Source organism: Akebia trifoliata, chromosome 8 (assembly GCF_017979445.1).
Source record: "Akebia trifoliata isolate Shusen 1 chromosome 8, ASM1797944v1, whole genome shotgun sequence".
NCBI lineage: Eukaryota > Viridiplantae > Streptophyta > Magnoliopsida > Ranunculales > Lardizabalaceae > Akebia > Akebia trifoliata.
The window spans coordinates 2,739,615-2,759,831 of NC_141382.1; the positions used below are offsets into that span (position 1 = coordinate 2,739,615).

Consider the following 20,217-nt stretch of genomic DNA (forward strand, 5'->3'; position numbering starts at 1 on the left):
AAAAGATTAACAACAACAAAGATGCCATTTAGATATGGCTACTATCACAGCATAAAGTTCTGTATTGTTTATAATGCTTTCCACGTGTAACCAACCAATAGTTCCAATAACATCAAATATTGATGGAGAAGATAAAGATAGATTTGTTGAGATATCCTTGGATCAAGAGAATAAATTATCTATAATAAAGCTTTGGATGTAATATCTTATAAGTAACTATAGTGTATTAAAGTTAATAACATTAATCTCATAATATTTAAATTTTTTTTGACCCCCTTAAAATAATTAAGAGTCAGTGATAGGCTAACACGATAAACACGATTGAAGTGGCAAGTGCACAAAACCATATATCTTTTTCTTCTTCGATTATGTGCACTTGCCATGTCATCATCATTTACGTTTTGGTGTGTCATTTTATTATTAGTCAATAATCAAATGCCTCATTATTTAATTAGTGATACATGAATGACTTAGTTAGATAACATGGATTTGTAGACCAAGGAAACTTATTAATTAGGATCAACTCCCCAAGAGACTTTCCTAAGACGTTTAAAAGTCAACTTTGAATTACAATGGCATCGATTGAAAGAGAAAATATCTTGAAGAGCAAAGGAAAATGTTTCTAGGATTGAAAGTAGAGTTACCTGTCAAGAGTGTGGCTCAGCGATAAAATGTAACGACAAGAGTATGCTCCTCTTGGTCATGAGTTCAAAATTGAGTGCGATCTTTGTATAAAATTGACATATAGGGTTGCAGGTTCAATGCGGCCCTTAAGAAGACTTAGTCTCATCAATGTGGGAATAATAAATGTAGAAAAAAAAATATGAGAAGTAATCATGAGAGTAGGACTGTCAACAGATGGTTATCGGTTGAGTACAACAATATCTGAGTTCGAAATTTTTATCTGATATCCAAATTCGAATTCGAATCCAACAAATGTTCTAAAACATTATCCGAATTTGAATCCAATTAGAATTAGAATAATTTGTATATAAAAAATATATAATTTTTCCTTATTCAATTGATTTTTCACTATTAAAAAAAGCTTATTATATATTATATTATTTATATAATAAATAAATAATATATATTATATTATTTATATAAAAAATTAATAAAATAAAATAATACATATTATATATTATTTTGAATCGGATATTATTAGATTTGAAATGCTAATATCCGAATATGTATTCGATAAGGATTCAAATATATAAAATTATCCAAATTCGAATTAGATTTGAATTTTCAACTATCTATTGACATCCCAACATGAGAGAATATGAGAAAACCATTTTCCTAGGTTGGGTGGAAATTTTTTTGTCATAAAAAATATTTTATTAGTAGAAATGATTTTCTATGAAAATGTAGAATCATACACCTCCAAATCTTTTTATTTTAATTTTAATAATAATAATAATAATAATAATAATACTCATTTTCCTACCCAATTCTTCCCAAATAATAAATACTAGAAGGAAAAGGACAAGTGAAGCTCTTGTCATATAATAATGGGTAATCCTTTAATGGGATTTGATGTAATTGGTGGTGAATTCCAACTCACATCTGCTTTTGCTTTAGTGCATCCCAAAATGGTTTTCAGGGAATCTTTCTGACTCCTAAATCCAAGGCAATGGCATCTTGGGAAAAGATGAACCCTTTAATCAAAATGCAAAGTGGTTTTTGATGCTTCTGTTCCTCTTCATCTATTATATTAAATTACTTTCGCTCCCCTTTTTTCTTCTCTTGCACTCATATTTGATCAAGAAGAAGGCTTTGATGGCTTTTGAGTACTATATGGATTTAATGGGAGAAAAACCGTTTCATGATTAAGAGGAGGAAAGCTGTGAAGTGGTTTATGATACAAAAATACTTGATGAAGTTATTTTTGACTTACCTCCTTCAATAATGATACATTGGACGGACCTCCCCTTATTTATAAAAATTTAGTATATGTATGTATGTATGTATTTATTTATTGTGGGGGTATCCCCACCTTATCCTTTGAGTGAGATTAATCTCACGGTCACATGTCCCGTCCCCTTGAAAAGTTCTTTGTGCAACTGATTGAGTTGAGAGTCAAACGAACATTGGAGGTTGACCTAAGGAATTCATTGCTTTGTGGGATTTCGAACTCTTGACCTACTCTTCTTGAGAAACTTATCAAGGTTCAACTTTCCACTAGGCCAAGCAAGATGACTCGAAATAGGCAACTAAGTATCAATGGGAACGAAATTAACTACAGAACCATGTCTCGAGTGTGTTATACGTAAGTCGATGACAATAATTTTTTTTTTTTTTGGGGAGTCAAGGGAGACCCTTCATTTTGTTTAATTGAATATGTTCCAAGAGGTGGGCCAGAACATTCATGGCTGAATAGGCCTAAAAGATTATAGTCCCTGAATCGATTGGGTAAGATCAATGGTTTATCCCACAAATTATATATAATCTTTTAAATGAGTGAGTTAATGTCAAATATGCATCGTTATCAAAGGTAATAAGTCAACAAAAACATAAATATTTCCTCTTCATTGGACAAAGTATCAAGAATACTAATGATCTCTCTCTGCTCACTAGTCAAATTTCTGTATCAAAATTGATTCTACTTTATAATAAACAATGCTCGTCCAAGTAGTAGACCAAAATTACTGGTCTAAACATGTTTACTTTCTGGAAAAAAAAACAAAAAAACTTAACTTAGTAGATGTTTTCATCATGTTTTCATATTTGACTAGAACAAGTTCTTAATAATAATAATAATAATAATTTAATAGGTCATAGAAAAAGGGGATAGATGAATGAATATCTACCACTCCTCACCCCCAGATATCCCAAAGTAAGAAGCAATTCTAATCTAGTCAAACTCAAGTCCTGAGCTCAGCATTACAACCACATCTTTACCTACGACTAAGATTATTTATTGTGTTAAGGGATAATAATGTATGGTTAGGGTTAATTAATGTAATACAAAGTTTGGGTGTCTACGACAATAAAAAATAGCACATATCTTATAATTAGGTTAAGTGTTCGAACCCCATGAAGCTATGAATACCTTGAGACCACCCTCCAAGTCCGGTTGACCCTTGACTCAATCAGTTGTAGTAGGACTTTTCGAGGGGGCGGTGCATGTGATCGTGGGTGAAGGGTGGGGATACCCACGACATACAAAAAAAAAAATCTTGGGAGATCGTGAAATACATGATCTAACAAGTCATTGATTCTTACATACTCATAAAAAAAGAAAAAAAAAAAAAGAGAAATAATAATGATGGACTTCACAAATAGACAATGACCACTTGCAAACATAAGTGACGTTCATAATTCAATCAATGAAATTGATGGTATGATGTTAAATATAACCAATTGCACGACCATTATTCAAAAAGAACATGCAATTGTAGGAAGGTGATAGATATATAATAACTTATTGTTATTAACCTTCCACGGCCATACATGATTGTCATAACCCTTTAAAGCTCTTGACCATCCGCTTATCATTTTGTTACTATTACTTCTTATCTTTCTTTAAATGAAAAACACTCCCTCAAGAATTCAGATTTATAAGAAGAGTCGTGATTTTCTGATTCGGAAATTTTCACTCACTATGTACGAAATGACATGGCAAAGGCACAGACTCATAAATCTTTTTCTTTGGGATACACAAGGAATTAAAAAAGATCAATGGTTTTGTGCCCTTGCCACGTCAATCGATTACAGAACAAGTGAAAATTTTCGAGTCAGAAAATCATTAGCTTCGAAGAAATGTTAGGATTGCCAATAATCCGGGTAAGGCTGAGGGTTGCTTTGGAATCCATCAAGATAAGTATTGGATCAAGTCCTGATCCAAACCATTGACACCCCTTTGTCTCAAATATTTGCCAATTGTTATTAACTTTAAACCCGACTTCTTGAATTGGTTTTTGGTCATGATCCATGATCCAATGTTGTAAATTAAAGCTTTGACTTGAATACTCATTCTCTGATTTGGGGTAGGTAAAAGGTCAATTAAGTGAAAGAAATCAAAACGTGGAGTCCTTATCTATCAAGATCACCAACCCACTTTGCTTTAAGTGGATTTGTTGTTGAAGATATAGTCTCAGAAGTTCTGATAAGTTCAAGTCCCCTCATATAGTAATCGATAAACACATAGAATCCATTTTGTAATATTCCCTAATTAATAAATTACTTCCACTAGAATAACAAAGCAGGATTGAACATATTGTCTTTATTTATTAATGGATACTTTGATGTTGGATACTTGATGTCAAATCAGATAAAAACTAATTAATTTAATAAACTAAAAAAGCATGATGTACATCACTGTCTTTGAGATGATCTTTGCGCTTAGTGTGCAATGGGTTACTGAAAAATTCAATTTCAGGAAATAATGACGTTTGATAGTAAATAGAGCAATCTAATGTACTTGCACTATCATAGAAGATCCGCACAATGGATGGACAGAAATGCTCAAGTTCAGTAATGCAAACGTCAAATTTTGTAGAAATTTTAAGACTTCAACAATCATTGGAATAGATCACCAAGACCACACCTTAGGAAGCAGAGGTCTTGAGTTCAAATCACTTAATTAAAGGGTGGATTTATCCAAAAAAATTACCCAGTGCGTATGAAAAGTGGGCACCCCACATAGCCGAGGATTGTTGGGTGCTCTTTAAAGCACACTGCATGTACATTGGCCATCCGACACCACAATCTAGACATCCGATCCAACAAATAGTAAAGGAAAAAAAGTGCCTCAAACTCCCCAGTGTACTACGAATAAGCGATGTGGCACACAGTTTCATTGCCTTGCACCATAGTTTGGTATCTCTCTAAAATAATTGAAGAGACAGAGTTAACAACTACTATAAAGTCTGAGAACACTTTTCTTCCCATGCAATGTGAGAATAAACGTTCATGACAAAATATTAGAGATTTGTAACAAGAAGGGAGTTTTGAGATTTCATTTACCATCAAAACTTTTGAGTTAAAAGATGAGGGTTCAAATTTCTAAAAAAGAAAACTCACTCATCAAACAAAATTATCACCCTTATTTCTTTGGGCCACTTGAGTACACCCTTCATCCACAAAAATACAACTTTGCACTACCAGTGAAGATTTCTTGGGTGTAGCTCCAGAAAACGGTTTTTCTTGTACTAAATACCAATTATAAAGTGGACCATTTTGGTTCATTGATGCTTTTTTTGATAGGCCAGGCCAACTAGCCAAAGTTGATAGAACGACCCAGTCCATGTATCCGAAGACTTTTAAGTTCATAACTGGGCGACCCGGACCATGTATCCAAAGACTCTTTTCAGTTCATAACTGGGCCATTTTTCATATACCACTGACGACAATCTATAAGAACAGTGGTGATTAATTCAAGCTAAGCACCAGAGCATTTTGCCATAAACATTGAAGATTCTACTGTTCTTTTGCATTTTGATTCACATTTCCATTTTTCATTCACATGCATTCTACTAGTTCTGTTCAATTTGAAAATCTCGTCAAAGGCATTGAGAAATCTGACCTTGCATTTCTGGCAAAACCATAAGAAAAAAATCCATCAAACGTGCGTATTTTTCAGTGACTAAGTTACATACATTGATATATAACTTTAAAAATTACAACAAGAGCACTACGCTCTGGAACCATTTTTTTTTACAGAGACAATTGATATCCATAAGATCTCCGGTCCCACAAAGGTCCTATCACGTCGAGGAAAATCCATTTTCGGGTGGCCATTGCTATATATGGCACAGAGCGACATACTTCGTTTTTTATAAATTTTAGAACTACAATGCCTGAAGATTTTTCATCGTGGAATTGGCCACCGACAACCCTAACAAACAAGGATAACTCACAAAACCAACCAAAACTTTGCCTCTTACAGTCCAACCCATTTCACCCATCTGAAGATTCGTGCTACTCTGAAAGGCAATCCATAGTCCTTCACAACTGCAGGTTCCCTCCTTGCAGCCTCAGGTTCGGTCCAGACGTAAACCCCACGCTCTTGTTGGCTGCCAGGTACGGTGTTGTCTAGGATCATTGCTATGAGGAACGCAACCACCATGTGAAATGACAGTAATGTGTTCATAACATAGTTCACCTGCAATGACAAGTACCAAGAATAAGTGCTGTTGGTTATTGTTAGAGAATAATATATAGATCTCCTTTGTCTGCAGAAAGAGGACTCAATCAGTTAGACCATGAGTTTTTTTTTTTTTTTTCTTTTTTTCTACTTCTCGGTTACTGAAAGGTGAAGAAGAGATGCATACCCCACCATATTTGCTGCGGAAAGGTCCATGAGATGCCACAATGTATGGCTGGAAATAACTTGGGACAGATGAGTTAGCATTGGGAGTGACCCCATATTGTTGGAAGTAGGCCGGGATTGATAGTGAGAAAAACAAAGAGAGCCCAACTATGATAATATTTCTGGAGCTCCCTGCCTCACTATAACGAAGGTTTGACAATCCCAGTGCTGCAAGCAGAGCCCACATGAAGCAAAGGAGAGCAGCAACTATAACGAGTGGAATCGACGCAATAAAACCGCCAACTTTACCTGTGACCATGGTAGGTAGAGTATATTACAAGTAGTATAAACAAGTAAAGGCAAACAAAATAGTTCATTAGAAAGGCATCAAGGAAAATTCTCCACGATGTAGGCATGAATGTTTGGATAAATAATATAATCAGTTCTACATAAGGGCTAGATTATCATGTGGCCAAAAAATCATATTTCAATATTAGCTGTTGAAGAGCCACATCAAGCAAATACATTGGATAGCTAAAGGAAAAGAAAAAAAAGGTATTGCAATCTCGGTTCCAAATAGATTGGGTGTTTCCTCTATCTTTCTTTGAGCTTTTAATGGGATGGAGTTTTAATATCTTCTCTTCTAAGAAGAGGTATCTCTGGGCTATCCTTCCGTCCGCCATTGCTTGGGGTCTTTGGAGAGAACGCAACAACAGGATTTTTCATAACAAGGAGAGCTCATCTAACCAAGTGATTTTAGAGATTTTGGGACTTCTTTTCCTATGGTCGAAGATGAGTAAGGCTTTTGAGGGAGTATGCTTTCAAGATTTTGTGTTTAATTGGGCTAACATTTGTGACTTGTAGCCTCTTGCCGATTGTTTGTTTTCGCTCTTTTTTGTCTCTTTCTTTTGTCGCTTTTTGTGTCTGTTTGTTTGGGGGCTACCTCAGCCTCCTCTTCTCCTTTTCATTATTAATATCATTTACACTTATCAAAAAAAACAATGCCAACCAGACTGTTCAATTTGATATATGGTTCAGAATGATTCATAGGCAGTCCAGGTAAATGGTATTGGCATGAAGATGACAAACTTCTGTCCTTCCCATAAAAAGTTCCCCTGTCAAAGCTAGCGTTGTCAGATGTATCGGGTCAAACATCTGTCCAACAAATAGAAACATGCGTATTAAGCTTTTTTATTTTTTATGGGTAAACTGGACTTGAACCCACGATCTCAAAGTTGTTTTGCAATGTGTCAATCCAACTGAGCTATGGTTCTAAGCCCCCTTATTAAGATAATCTTAGTTTCCAACCTTCCTCAGTTTCAGTTTACATTGCAACTTTTGCACTATCTCGTATGAATTTAGCATCCAACTATTTATCAATTCGTAGTCTAATAACTGTATAAATTCTTATCAAACAACTCATCTGTCAACATTATCAATTAACTTTTGAGGAAGTTATGCATTTTAGTTTTTCCCCACCATCACCTTATCTTAACAACTCATGATAACTTGTGCCCAAATTTGGAAACAAAGTATGACATAAAAATTACATATTCAGCAATTGAAAAGGGGTTCACTAAACTCACTTACCCACAAGAGACAAGAGTATCAAAATGCATGCCCCAAACTCAACTGATCTCCGGCTTCCCATTTTGGTCACAGCAATGGTGTGTACATTTTCAGTAAGGGTTGTAGAACCGGTCCCTGTACCCCATAGACCAGCCAAGACACTGGAAAGACCTTCAAGCCCAATCCCACGGCTGACCACACCTGGAGTTGGAGGTTTGGATGCCACCAATAAAGAAGATGCATGGTATGAGCCAACCTAAGAATTAAGTTCCCACACAAAACAATCAGGAATTGACTAATTAGGAAAAGCCTCAATAATGCTTAATAACTTGAGCAAGTAATTTCATATAACATACTAAAATAAACCACAATCACAGCAGCATTGAACTAAAAATAATGAAAGTCAAAACTTAGACACTACACAATGCAGAAAATTTTCATGTCCACTTTCATTTTTCATAGTGGATTGAATAATTAGAATCTTCTCCAAATTAACATAAAGCTAACATTAGGATCTCAGAGATAGCCAATTAATCAAATACTTGCTGATTGGAGATTTCATCTGTCCTGCAAGATTCCTGCTTCTGGCACTTTTCACGTAGGACTTCATAACATTAGCGGTTTTTTCTGCCTAGAAAGTCAACAAAATAGAAAGAAACGATGGGGACTTAACAAATGGGGAAGAAACTCCTTTGAAGAAGGAATCAACAAAAAAGGGGTAAAGGATCTAAAACCTCGTAAGAAGCATCATATTTCTGACTGGAGAAAGCTTAAACTTTCCCGTGTGTTTTGACTTTTGAATTTACAGTAACAAGATTGATGATGATTATAAAAACTCTAGTTTGCATATCTTAGGGTAAGAAAGAAGAAAAAGAGCACCTGACTAATTCACACTTTCTTGCTTTCAATTGTATTAAAATTATACTTACATACAAAAAGACGCAAAAATATCTCTTTGATTAGAGCCTAGATTTGTCATTACGTGTATCAGAACTGCCATTTAGCCAAAAGCTCACGCTTATGTTCTATCAATTCAGATTTAATGGAAAACTACAGGGGAATTTTAATAGTAGTTAACTGACCATTTATTCAAATTAGAAGCAAATGGAGATGGTGAACCACTAGAACCACTCACATATATGCCAGGATCAATCATTAAATGAACACAAGTTCATAAATGATATTAATAAAAAAAAATTATAGGAAAGCAAGATTAGTGGTCAGTAATTACTGGGTGAAGGCACATTTTGAACCCAGGTCATGGTATTGACATCACATACTTCAACCAACTCAGCAAGCTGGCACCTTCTCATAAATGAAATTAGTAATAATAAATAGAATGAGAAATTCTATTGGCATGCCAACTTTTACGTATAACACACCAATCCTTTTGAAATTAAACAGTTAACTACATATAGATTGGTGTGTTATAAGTAAAAGTTGGTGTGTTAATAGGAGCTCTAACAGAATAGCAACAAAAACAACAGAAATATTTAGAAAAATCCCATGCAGAGAACAGGAAACTCACTGAATCAACTGATGTGATTAAGGACACCACACACATTACAAGAACCATTTTCCAGTTGAAAACAGGAGTACCCCACTGTAATGGATATGGAAATCTAAACCACGGTGAAGACTTCAATGCATGAGAAGTATCAACACGACAGTGCTTCATCCTGGACACGTGTTTTCTGCAGGCTTCAGATATAATATTTGAAGCAGGTACATTTATATCACAACCTTTGTAACTATAAGCTCCAGCCTCTGTAAGAAGGAAAGCAGCGGCCCACGTGATTGCCAGACATAGTGGAACCTGCAAGTTATGCCACAACATTGCATTTACATTTGCAGTAAGTTTTATGTAGACCACAACAAAAAGTACTTGAAAATCAGTAAAAATGAATATAACTCAAGGATAGCAGTAAGTTTTATGTAGACCACAACAAAAAGTACTTGAAAATCAGTAAAAATGAATATAACTCAAGGATAAAGAGTTACCGCATAAATGAGAAATATACGATGACCAAAGATGGATATTTTACGAAGGTACTGCAGGAAAAACGTGGAGGCAAATAAATTAGATCTTTTGCCAAAAAGTCTAAATAGAAAACTATGACGATGCTATACCTGAAAAAAAAACCCCCATAATTGACTGAAATTAACAAGGACCGGATGTTCTCTACTTACAAGTGAAAAAATAATAACCAGGATTATCTGCACTGTGCCAATCTCAAGGCAGGTACTCACTTGTGGGAAACCATAACTATAGAAGGAAAGTCCAACAGCAGCAACTGTTGGTGCTACAACAACAGGATTGATCAACCTGAAAAGAAATAACCAGTTGCATAAGGAAGAGTTATTGGGTGTGCCAAGAATATTCCAGAACCCAATGAAGTAGAATTTCAGAAAAAAAAAAAAATTATTTATTTTTTATAAGCACAAGAAATTTTATTATAGAAGAAAGAGCAAGAGGCCAAGATGGCACCTATACAGGATACAGAAACACGGAAAAAAGAAAAAAAACAGCCGAGCACCCAACAACCCAACCCTTGGCTAAATTACACACTACAGAGTGCATCCCACTTGAATACAAAGTCTTCAAAAAAAAAAAAAAACACCCCTTCAAAGACTTTGCAAAGTTTTCTCCAGAAAAATAGGAGACCCAAAATGTCCATAATCACCTCCTGAGTTTCTTTTCCTCTCCCTGGAACACTATTTTGTTTCTCTCCTTCCAAATTCCCCAACACACCACCACAAAGGGGAGCATAGCCCACAAGTGTCTTTTCCTATTGGAAAAAATATAACAGGTCCACCCAAGAAAAAGAGAGTAAACCGTTTTGGGGAAAATCCAATCCAACTGAAAAAATGGAAAGGAAATAAGACCAAATAATGGAAGAGGATGAACAACGCAAAAGAATGTGATTACCAGCTTCTCCATTTCACTAACAGAGAAAACAAAAATTTGGAGTTATGAAAACCTGTTCGATCAAATTCTCTAGAGTTAGAATTTTCTCAAGGCATGCCGACCAAATAAAGAACACTACTTCAGAAAGGGAACCAAAGGAGACCGAATTGCAAATTCCGGGAAGGTTGAATCAAAGGGAGCTAAAATAGACTTACGAAAGGAGTGAACAAAGAATCTCTTGTCCTTACTCCCACTCCATGTTCTTCGATCTTTCTCATTTTCAACCAAGTGATGAGAAGAGAAAAAGTCAAAAAGGGAAGGCACCTCATTTTCAACAAATTTCAGAACAAATATTTGGTGTTTAGAAACCTCAGAAGCTACAGACATAATGAGAACATCAAGACACCATGCTTCTCGAATTTTCTTCTTGTAACATTCACCTAGGGTTCAATTCTGATGCTTGTACAAGTAAAACTAAATCAAGTCCATTTCCTTTTCTTGCCTTTTTTCCATCAATGGAAACACACGAAATAAAAAAAAAAAAATTCCAACAAGAAATTTAGAAGGAATTATCCCACTAGCAACGATGGCTTAAGGCAACATTTGTTCACCAAGTAAAAAGACAATTACTTCCTCCAGAAAAACATGTGCTCCAAACTTGTACTTCTACTCCATCTAAGTAACTACACATCTCACCCAGGGGCAAGCAGACGAACAAATTGATGTAAAGATAGTTTGGCGGGCTCAAGCCAGTGTCTCAATTGATTGATGTTCTGCACCACAACAATGACATCGTGGTAAAAAAAAAGTTTCCCTGACACGGGAACACTTACACTAGCCTATAAAGCTACGACAAGAGTATCCACAACAACAAATGGATGTCATCAAGATTTAAAATCTCATTTTGAGGCAATGTTTCAGTGAGAAAAAAAAACTCTCGACCAAAACATTCCCGAAAAGGTCCAATGTTTTGGAGTCAATGTTTCATTCCAGTTTCAGCCAAAACATTCTGAAATGGCACCAAATTTTGAACCATGGATGTGATTTGGGCTCACTATTTTTAGAACTGAGGACTCTTTTCACCTTTAAGAACAGAACAAAGTCACTCATTCTAGCTTTAGAGGATATTTTAGTAGTGTAGAATAACGTGTCTACCAATCATATTTTATTAAATAATAGATGTAAGAATAATTTTTTTAATCAATTTAAACATTCAACAACCAAATTGAATCATGTTTTTTGATGGATAGTCTGTAATATAGAGCTCAAAGTTATCATCTTTTTACTCCCCCTTTCTGATAATATCCTTGTTGGAAACATAACGCTTAAGCAACTTCATAATCATTCAGTAAATGCTCCCACCATCTATGCAGTCCATAATTGGAAAGAGAAATATCACGCGGAATACAATATAAAAACATTGACCATGAAACATAAATAAATAAAAAGGAAACACTGATAAACTCAAAGACAACTGTAATGTTGCTAAGAAGCATACCTCAGAAAAGGTGAAATCAAACCACTGTACCCAAGTAAAGCTTGAAAGGCCGAAGATATAATTATAGCCCCCTGTATCTCCTTCATGATATGCCTAAAATTCTGCAAATGTTAAAACAATTTCAAATGAGCAGTGAAACAATATGCACAAATAGCCATTTAATCGAATGTGACATGAGTATAGAATAGCATGTATGACTAATGCTAACAGTAGTTGATCACCTTCTAAGCACAAAAACTAAGCATTGAGTTGAACTTCTTTTTTTTTTTCCTTTTGTAAATAAATAATTTTATTAAAGAATGAAAAGGAGGTCAATAGACTTACCACCTACAAGAAAGAAAATAGAAAACCAAAGCAAAAGGAATACAAAATCAGAAACACACAAAAGGCATCACCCACACCCACTATGAAGTCTAAGAACAAACACAGTCCCATCTAGACAGGAGGTCCACAAACAGAACCACCTTTAAATTCCTTGAATGTTTTACACTTAAAGAAAATAAATCCTATAACAATAATAATCACTTCCAGGGTTGAGCTCTCTTTTTCATCAAAAATACGATTATGCTTTTTTCTCCAAATGGCCCAACAAACCGCAAAGGAGTTATACTCCATAAAATCCTTTTCTTTGCCATGACTGGAACAAGGAGGAGATGGATTGCGGAATCACCAAAACAATTTTGAACAAAGAAAGAAAATGAGACCAAAGCTTTGATGCAAAAGTACAATGGATGAGGCTATGGAAGACATCTTCCCTGCTTGCCTTTCAAAAGAAATACAAATTCACCACAACGATGCTACAAGAAATGATAAGATTAAGAGTAAGGACCGTATTCGAAACCATCAACCAAATTTCCAAATTATATATATAACAGAAAGAAAAAGAAAAAGAAAAAAAAAACTACTTTAGAGGGCACGTGTCTCCAAAAATTCACCACTTGTGATTAAATGAACTTTTCTTCAGTATCTTCCATCGGAAATGGAAGAATTACCGCGAAAACAAGTTTTATACCAGGTCATCAAGATAAAGAGCCAAGCAATGCAACTATTGACTAACAGAGATAAGCCAATATTCCAACTAGGTATCAAGTAATCCAGAATAATTCACTTTAACATGGGTGTGATATTCACTTGAAGTTTTGAGAGATCTTTGGATTTATATCTTTAAGCCCTCATAAAGTAAAGTAACAAAGTTAAACAAAATCAAGTTACAGACATGCTTAGAGCTGGTCATGGATGGATAAATATAGATACAGATGGAGCATGGAAAAGGAGCACCACATACAGCAGTATGGGTTTTTGAATCCGCATTGCCGTATCAAATGGTAAATCTTTTAGAAGTCCATGATACACAAAACTGCTAAAGAATCTTGACTAAATTTGCAATAGATTTATCCGTGTGTTGTGCAAGGCAAAAAATAAGCATCCCTTTGAACTAATTTTCATCATGGTAGCACTCAAAAGTAGAACCATGATTGTAAATATGTGAAAAATTAGATCACACAGTAGACAATAAACTTACATTTCCATTCAGTGCCACGAACCCAGGAGAGTTAATTATTGCCAACACCGGAGCCAAATAAACAAATGAGGGACCCTGGATCAATGGCAACCTAGACCCAAAAAATGTGTGCAAGAGAGTCGTCACTCCTGATACAAACATTACAGTTGACACCACCACGGAAGTATCTTCCTGATACATTTTCATCTCCCATTAGAAAAAACTGATAGAAATTTAAAATCAAACCAACCCAATTTTTATTTTTGTTAGACAAGTGAGATTAGTGGTCAGTAATTAGTAGGTGAAGGCAAGTTTTGAATTTGAACCAACTTAGCAAGCAAGCAATTCCAACACAAACTAACCTAACCATTTGAATGTTCACAAATATACAAAAATAAAATAGAAGAGAACTGCTCACATGAGTGCCACCCATTGCAGGAACGATAACCAACGGAACGAGAATCAATGAACCCAACATCGAAATATAGTGCTGGAATCCATATAGACCAATGGGAACTGAAACATTATGAGAACAAATCATCAAACCATGACATCTTAAAAAAAATGAAAAATTTCCACCAAAATTAAGATTTTTTTAAAGAAAACCTCACCAAGGCCAGGGGTATCTCTAAGCTCGTACTTCATACGAGAATGACGAGCCACGAATCCATTGTCCTCAATCGATTGTGGCAAAACATCCATGACCCTATCATCCCTGCTAGGTTTCGGAGGAGGCGCAGGTGGGTTTGGGTCAACCCGAACCTGCCCATTAGGACCTGATCTCGTTGCTCCATCTGTCTCCCTCCTCTTCTTCAATGTCTGATCTCTACCCGAGATTACCGCCATTTTCTCACTCTCCGGTTCACCATTTGCAGTCGGAGGAGGCTTGGCTCGACCGGATTCAAGATCCACTTGAGTATCAATTTCTTTAGATTTCTCTGCAACAATCTGACCCGAATCACTTGCATTCGTCTCCCCTGAAACCTTGGGTTTGAATCCAGTCTTCTTCGCCCATGAAGATGACGGCATTGTCGTCGGTTCAGGTGCCGGCGGCCATGGCCCCGGACGGGGACGTTTGGTTGCGTCGGATGTTGCCATTTTTCCGATGAGCTACAGCTGCATCGATGAAGAAGAAGAAATGCAGATAAATCTGCAGATCTGATGTCTGGTGAGTTTCTGAATCAGTTTCTTAGGGTTTCTAGAGAGAGAGAGAAGTGTTGCCTGTTAAAGCTTCACGACTTACTCTACTGTGAAAGAGAGAGGACTGTTGAATTTTAACACGAAACCAATTATAAAACCGGACCAACCGCTAACGAACCGGGTTCTATAAATTTTATAATAAATCGTTCTGAACCACCGGGTTTAGGGAACCATTTTATATGATATATAATAAGTTATTATCAAAATAATTTTTCGCCCAACACTTGCTAATCAAACACATGATTTTAAATCTCGTCCGAGATCGAGACGACTCGTCCTATACATCTTAATATCATCCACGAACGAGATGGATAGACAAGTCAAACGTATCGAACGAAATTTAAAATCATGATTCATTTTTCTTCTTCATGAACAAGACGAGATTTCAAAACAAGTTTTTAAATTATGAATCGAAACCTCATTCTATAGAGTCGTGATTTTCTGACTCGAAAATTTTCATTTGATTTTCATGATAAGGGTACAAAATTATAAATTTTTTTCTTCGGAATACTCAAAAGAAAAAAGATCCATGATTCTATGCACTTATCATGTTGATCAGGCAAAAATTTTTGAGTCAAAAAATCATTATTATTTTTTATATATTCATTATTATCTTTTAATATAAATAAAGAAATAAAGAAAAGATAAATTATAAATATTTTTAAGAAAGTGTGCATTGGTCCAATTAAAATGAGCCAAGTCTGGCCAATTTGATAAACTTTTGGTTCAATCTTCGGTTCGGTTGTCCGAAACCCGGTTTTTTCCTCCCCATTCGTCGGATGATGTAATGGAACGTACATGTAGATAGTTAGAGATAGATACACTTCTTATCCGTACATTTACGCTTTATTTCTTCGGGTAATTTATAAGTACACCCTCCACAGTTTAAGTTAATATTGGATATATCCCCTGTGTTTTCAAAATGATGGCATGCCCTTGATCCTGGTCTTTTCATGTAGACTAATACTAAATGTCATAAATGCCCTCATATTCAACCTCCAAAGAAAATACCTTAATTCTTCTCCCAAATTCTGTTACCTTCTGTTTTTTCAAAGTCTTTGGTAAAGTTCTTTCAATCTATTAAACCTTATCATCAATTTATCGTTTTCTACTTCCCTAAAAAACATATCTTACCTTGAAGTTTGAAGTTGATAGAATCTTACTGTCGAAATTGACTAGTTCTGAAGATGAAAAATTAAGGGATGATTGGTTTTGATGAAAAAACAAAAGTCAAGGGTTTGTTTTTTTACTAAGGTTGAAGATGAGGGCATTCCAATCATTTTATTTGTCTCTTATAGGAGACTGAGTTCAAGGTGTATGTCGTCACTTTATCCAAAATGGAGGGTTATGTCTAAACCACGTTTCTTTTTTCCATCAAGTCTAAATGGATCGGACGAGTTGAAATGGGCTCATAGGACCATTGGTTGGGTTCTTTGGTAATTTGAACAAGATAAAGGGCTGCTTCTTAGGTTAGTTTCAAGTCCTACTAAAAAATGGGTTGGGCTTCAGCTTAACTTTTAATTAAACTAAGTTTAGGTCCGGCCCAAATCTGAGATCTTGGGCTCTTGGCCTCTAGTTGAAAAGCTTAATGATGTATTTGCGTCCCTTGTTACCAATCTGGTGTTTTATTCGCGAAAAATTCGCTAATTTTTTGTTCTTTAAATAAAAGTATTATTCGTCAGAATTCTTGAATGATTCAAAAAATTTGCATATTTTAATGATAAATGAATAGAATGATTTTTTTTTTTTTTTTTTTGTTGAGAAAATGAATAAAAGTAATTTTATATGAATATTGTAATATTCGACAACAAAAAAAAAAAACATTATTCTAACTAATAAACAAAGCTCAAGTCTCCACTATTATTGGTTGGACTTCTCAATCTCCTCATCATCTCCACTCTCCATAGCCCTGCTTAGGCAGATCTCTCTCTCCTTAGCAAAACATTAAAAAGAAACTAAATAACTTGAAAGCAGAAAAGAAGTAGATTTGAAATTAAATCAATCTTTGCAACTTCGTAAAGAAGAACTGAAATCGAATTGACCTGTGCAACTTTTAGATTTCCTTTTTTTATTGATTCTCCTTTTATATTTTTCTTAACATTAGAAATAGGCATTTCTCTCTCTCTCTCTCTCTCTCTCTCTCTCTCTCTCTCTCTCTCTCTCTATATATATATATATATATATATATATATATATATATATATATTATTTTTAGTTTATAATGTCTTGGGTGTTTTCGATGGTTGCTTGAGATCTAAGAAGTAATTTGTTTTAATTAAGTTTAGACGTTTCTAATTGTTCAAATCTTTTCATGGAATTATATGATTAAGAATTTTATTAGACTGTTGTAAATCTCTTATTGAATTTTTAGATTTATAATTAAATCGTTTTAATTGTTTGCTCAATTGCCTATTTGGAGGAGGAATTAATTATTTTTTGGATTCTACATTTTATTATATGTACTTCACATAATTGAAAACTTCCTGACTTGCAAACATTGGATTATGATAATTATATTATTATATAGTTTGACTCCCTTTCGAAATATACCGATTTATTTATTTCCAAATTTTGATATGAGACATAACACATTTATAGATTATATGCCGTATATTTCTCGAATAGCGAATATTTGACTGGATTTTTTTAATCCAAAATTGAATAAAACTCGAATTTCCACGAAATTATTTCCCTGGGATTCCAAACGATACAAATTTAAGAAATAAGTACTTGGAGTGTCAACGAGTCAATTCTCGTTTGAAATCAGAACCATTAAATTTTATCGATTTTGCCAATTATTAATTCCAATTCTCAAATTAATGGAATCAAAATTGGAATCCGAACCATAAAAAATTTTCTTCCTAAAAGATTTTAAGTCTTGGTTCCTAATTATTTTATTGGGTTTAGGATCTCAATCAGTTACAAGAGACTCAATTATAATCTATTCCAATAAAATAAAATTTAGAACAAGCGTTTCGTTCCGGGTTAGGAAAATGCTGAAATGACATAAAGTATTTACTGTGATTCTCACAAATCTGATGTGGGATGTGCACATAATCATAGATGTGTTTTCTTGAGATACAAGTAAAAATCATCTATGGTTATATATGCATGTCCATGTCAGAATTGTGAGAATCACAGTAAATCCTGTGTCATCCCAGCACGACTCTTCGGGTTAAATGGGTAATCCTTAGTTACCCTATTTATCAAATACTAATGCCTTGGAAATTAGTGTTTTTCCACGACTCAACTGTTTGTTTGACGAAAAGCAACAAACGTTGTTTGAGGTTATAAAAGTCAGGTTAGGAAAATATTTGTTCTATTTGATCAAGTTGTGTAGCCTTCGCTCATCGCTTACGTCTCATATGGAACTTGGGGTTCATTTGTTTATGTTGAAGCTGTTATGGTCTTCTCTGTCTTCACGTGTGCTTATGAGCTTATCTGACAGTGAGAGAGAGAGAGAGAGAGTATAAAATGCAGAAAGAAAAGGTGGCAGTCAAAAAGAGATGAGTGGCAGACACAGAGACTTAGAGGGATAATGTTGGATTTGGCTTTTTTGTCTGATTCATCCCTATCTATCTCTAAAAGGAGAAAAGGAGTTGGACATCTCTTCCTCCACTTATAAGAATATCATGGATCTAGAATCGATTCAATTGTATTGGGAGTTGATCCGATCCAATAGAAATATTTTCTTATTATTCATCTATGTTTCCTAGATTAATTGAAGATGTTTAAAGTAACTGTAAATATTATATTTTTTTTTTTGGGATAAATTCCTGAGGATCGTCCTTACATTAGTCGAAACCATCACTTTTTCTTTAATTTTGAAAGAATCCAGAGCACATTCATCCAAGGTGGAGGAATGGAATCCTCCTCACACCTCAACACATGTCCCGTAAGTCACAATCCAAGGGTTATGTGACATGTGTTGAGGTGTTGGAGGAGGGTTATAATCTTCCACCCTGGGTGGATACGATCTAGATTTATTATGAAAATTGACATATATTGTAAGGTATAACAATAACCCCCAAGGATGATAAGATGGCCAAGACGGCGCCTTGAAAAGCGGAGATCTTATCTCTTATTTCTTTATTAGAAAAAAAAAAAAACAGGTTTAACTATCATGATTGCATAGTGATACGAGTCACCATCAAATTGTATTCCATGATGTGAGTGAACCATAGAGGCTCAATGGGCTCTATTCTTCTAGAGCCCTGCTACAATGACTTGAAATAGCAGCCAAAGGAGCATTATGCGTCCAGAAAACCATTGACTTTCCATAAAACCCTTATCTTGAAAAAAAGTACCTATGGTGACACTTAAATATTTCACTCTCACTATTATTTCAGTCCCAATAATAGTTTGAGTGTAATTTCAAGTCATTTTAGCATTTTTCATAATTACAAGTAGTAAGTTTGATCCCCAACGAGCTTTACGTTGGCAGAAGTCTAAACTGACTAAAAAAACACTCAAATACACTGAACTGATAGTTGTTTCCCCGAGATACACAAGAAAAATTATGATTCTATACACATCCCACCACAGTTGAGAGTCTTTTTTTTATTCTATAAAAAAAAAATCAAAAAAATTTCAAATAAAATATCTTGAAAGTTATATTACAACATAATTTTTTTTTAATAACACACAAAGTCAAATAGAATTTTAGATTTTGGGAATTTAAATGGAGAAACAAGTCAAACCCCAATCCACTTTTCTATTTTTTCCTCAGATTTCTGCACGTGCGAAGAACATAGAGGTGAGAAGAAAAAAAGAAGATTATATCTTACCTAGAATTATACAGCTATATATGATCATGAGTGCTCAAAGAGTTGACAAAGAAAAGTCAATATCAGCTGAAAGGCTTTCATTATTATTTGACTTTAGCCCTTCAATTTACTTGATTTGCTAACAAACCAATAAATGTTTTGGTTAATTTGATAAAAGAAAATGTTGTTGTCATCTTGACAAAGATGTCATCCCAATGTTTTAGTTCACACTTCCACCTTGTGAAAACTGAAAATTTTGATGGGTTGAAGCTCACAAAGTTTAGAAATCAAATTTCGATAACCCATGGTCATTGAAACGTTTTATGTTCTCTGATTCGATGGTTTAGAACCATCAAATTTCTCCCATCCTCTATTAATTTGACGATTTCAATATATCAGAATTTTTTTTTTGACTTTCTTGATAATTCAATTATTTTGTTTTCCAATTGTCATTCTAGCTAATCTTCATAGAAGATAATTTGGTGTATCACAATACATTTTATTGAAAAGGGATTCAACGAT

The 20,217-nt window shown here is 34.6% G+C and overlaps 1 protein-coding gene across 1 annotated transcript; it reads right to left on the bottom strand.

Annotated features, from left to right (window-relative positions):
• Positions 1-5,513: 5,513 nt before the first annotated feature.
• On the bottom strand, positions 5,514-14,981 carry LOC147395443 (nucleobase-ascorbate transporter 12-like). Its single transcript, XM_086450835.1, has 10 exons — positions 14,341-14,981; positions 14,148-14,245; positions 13,751-13,921; positions 12,229-12,329; positions 10,013-10,148; positions 9,824-9,874; positions 9,351-9,638; positions 7,844-8,078; positions 6,276-6,562; positions 5,514-6,106 (listed from the first exon to the last, which is right to left on the bottom strand). The coding sequence occupies exons 1-10, from the start codon at positions 14,825-14,827 to the stop codon at positions 5,885-5,887; spliced, it is 2,076 nt and encodes a 691-aa protein (XP_086306961.1). The 5' UTR covers positions 14,828-14,981; the 3' UTR covers positions 5,514-5,884.
• Between the last annotated feature and the right edge of the window lie 5,236 nt (positions 14,982-20,217).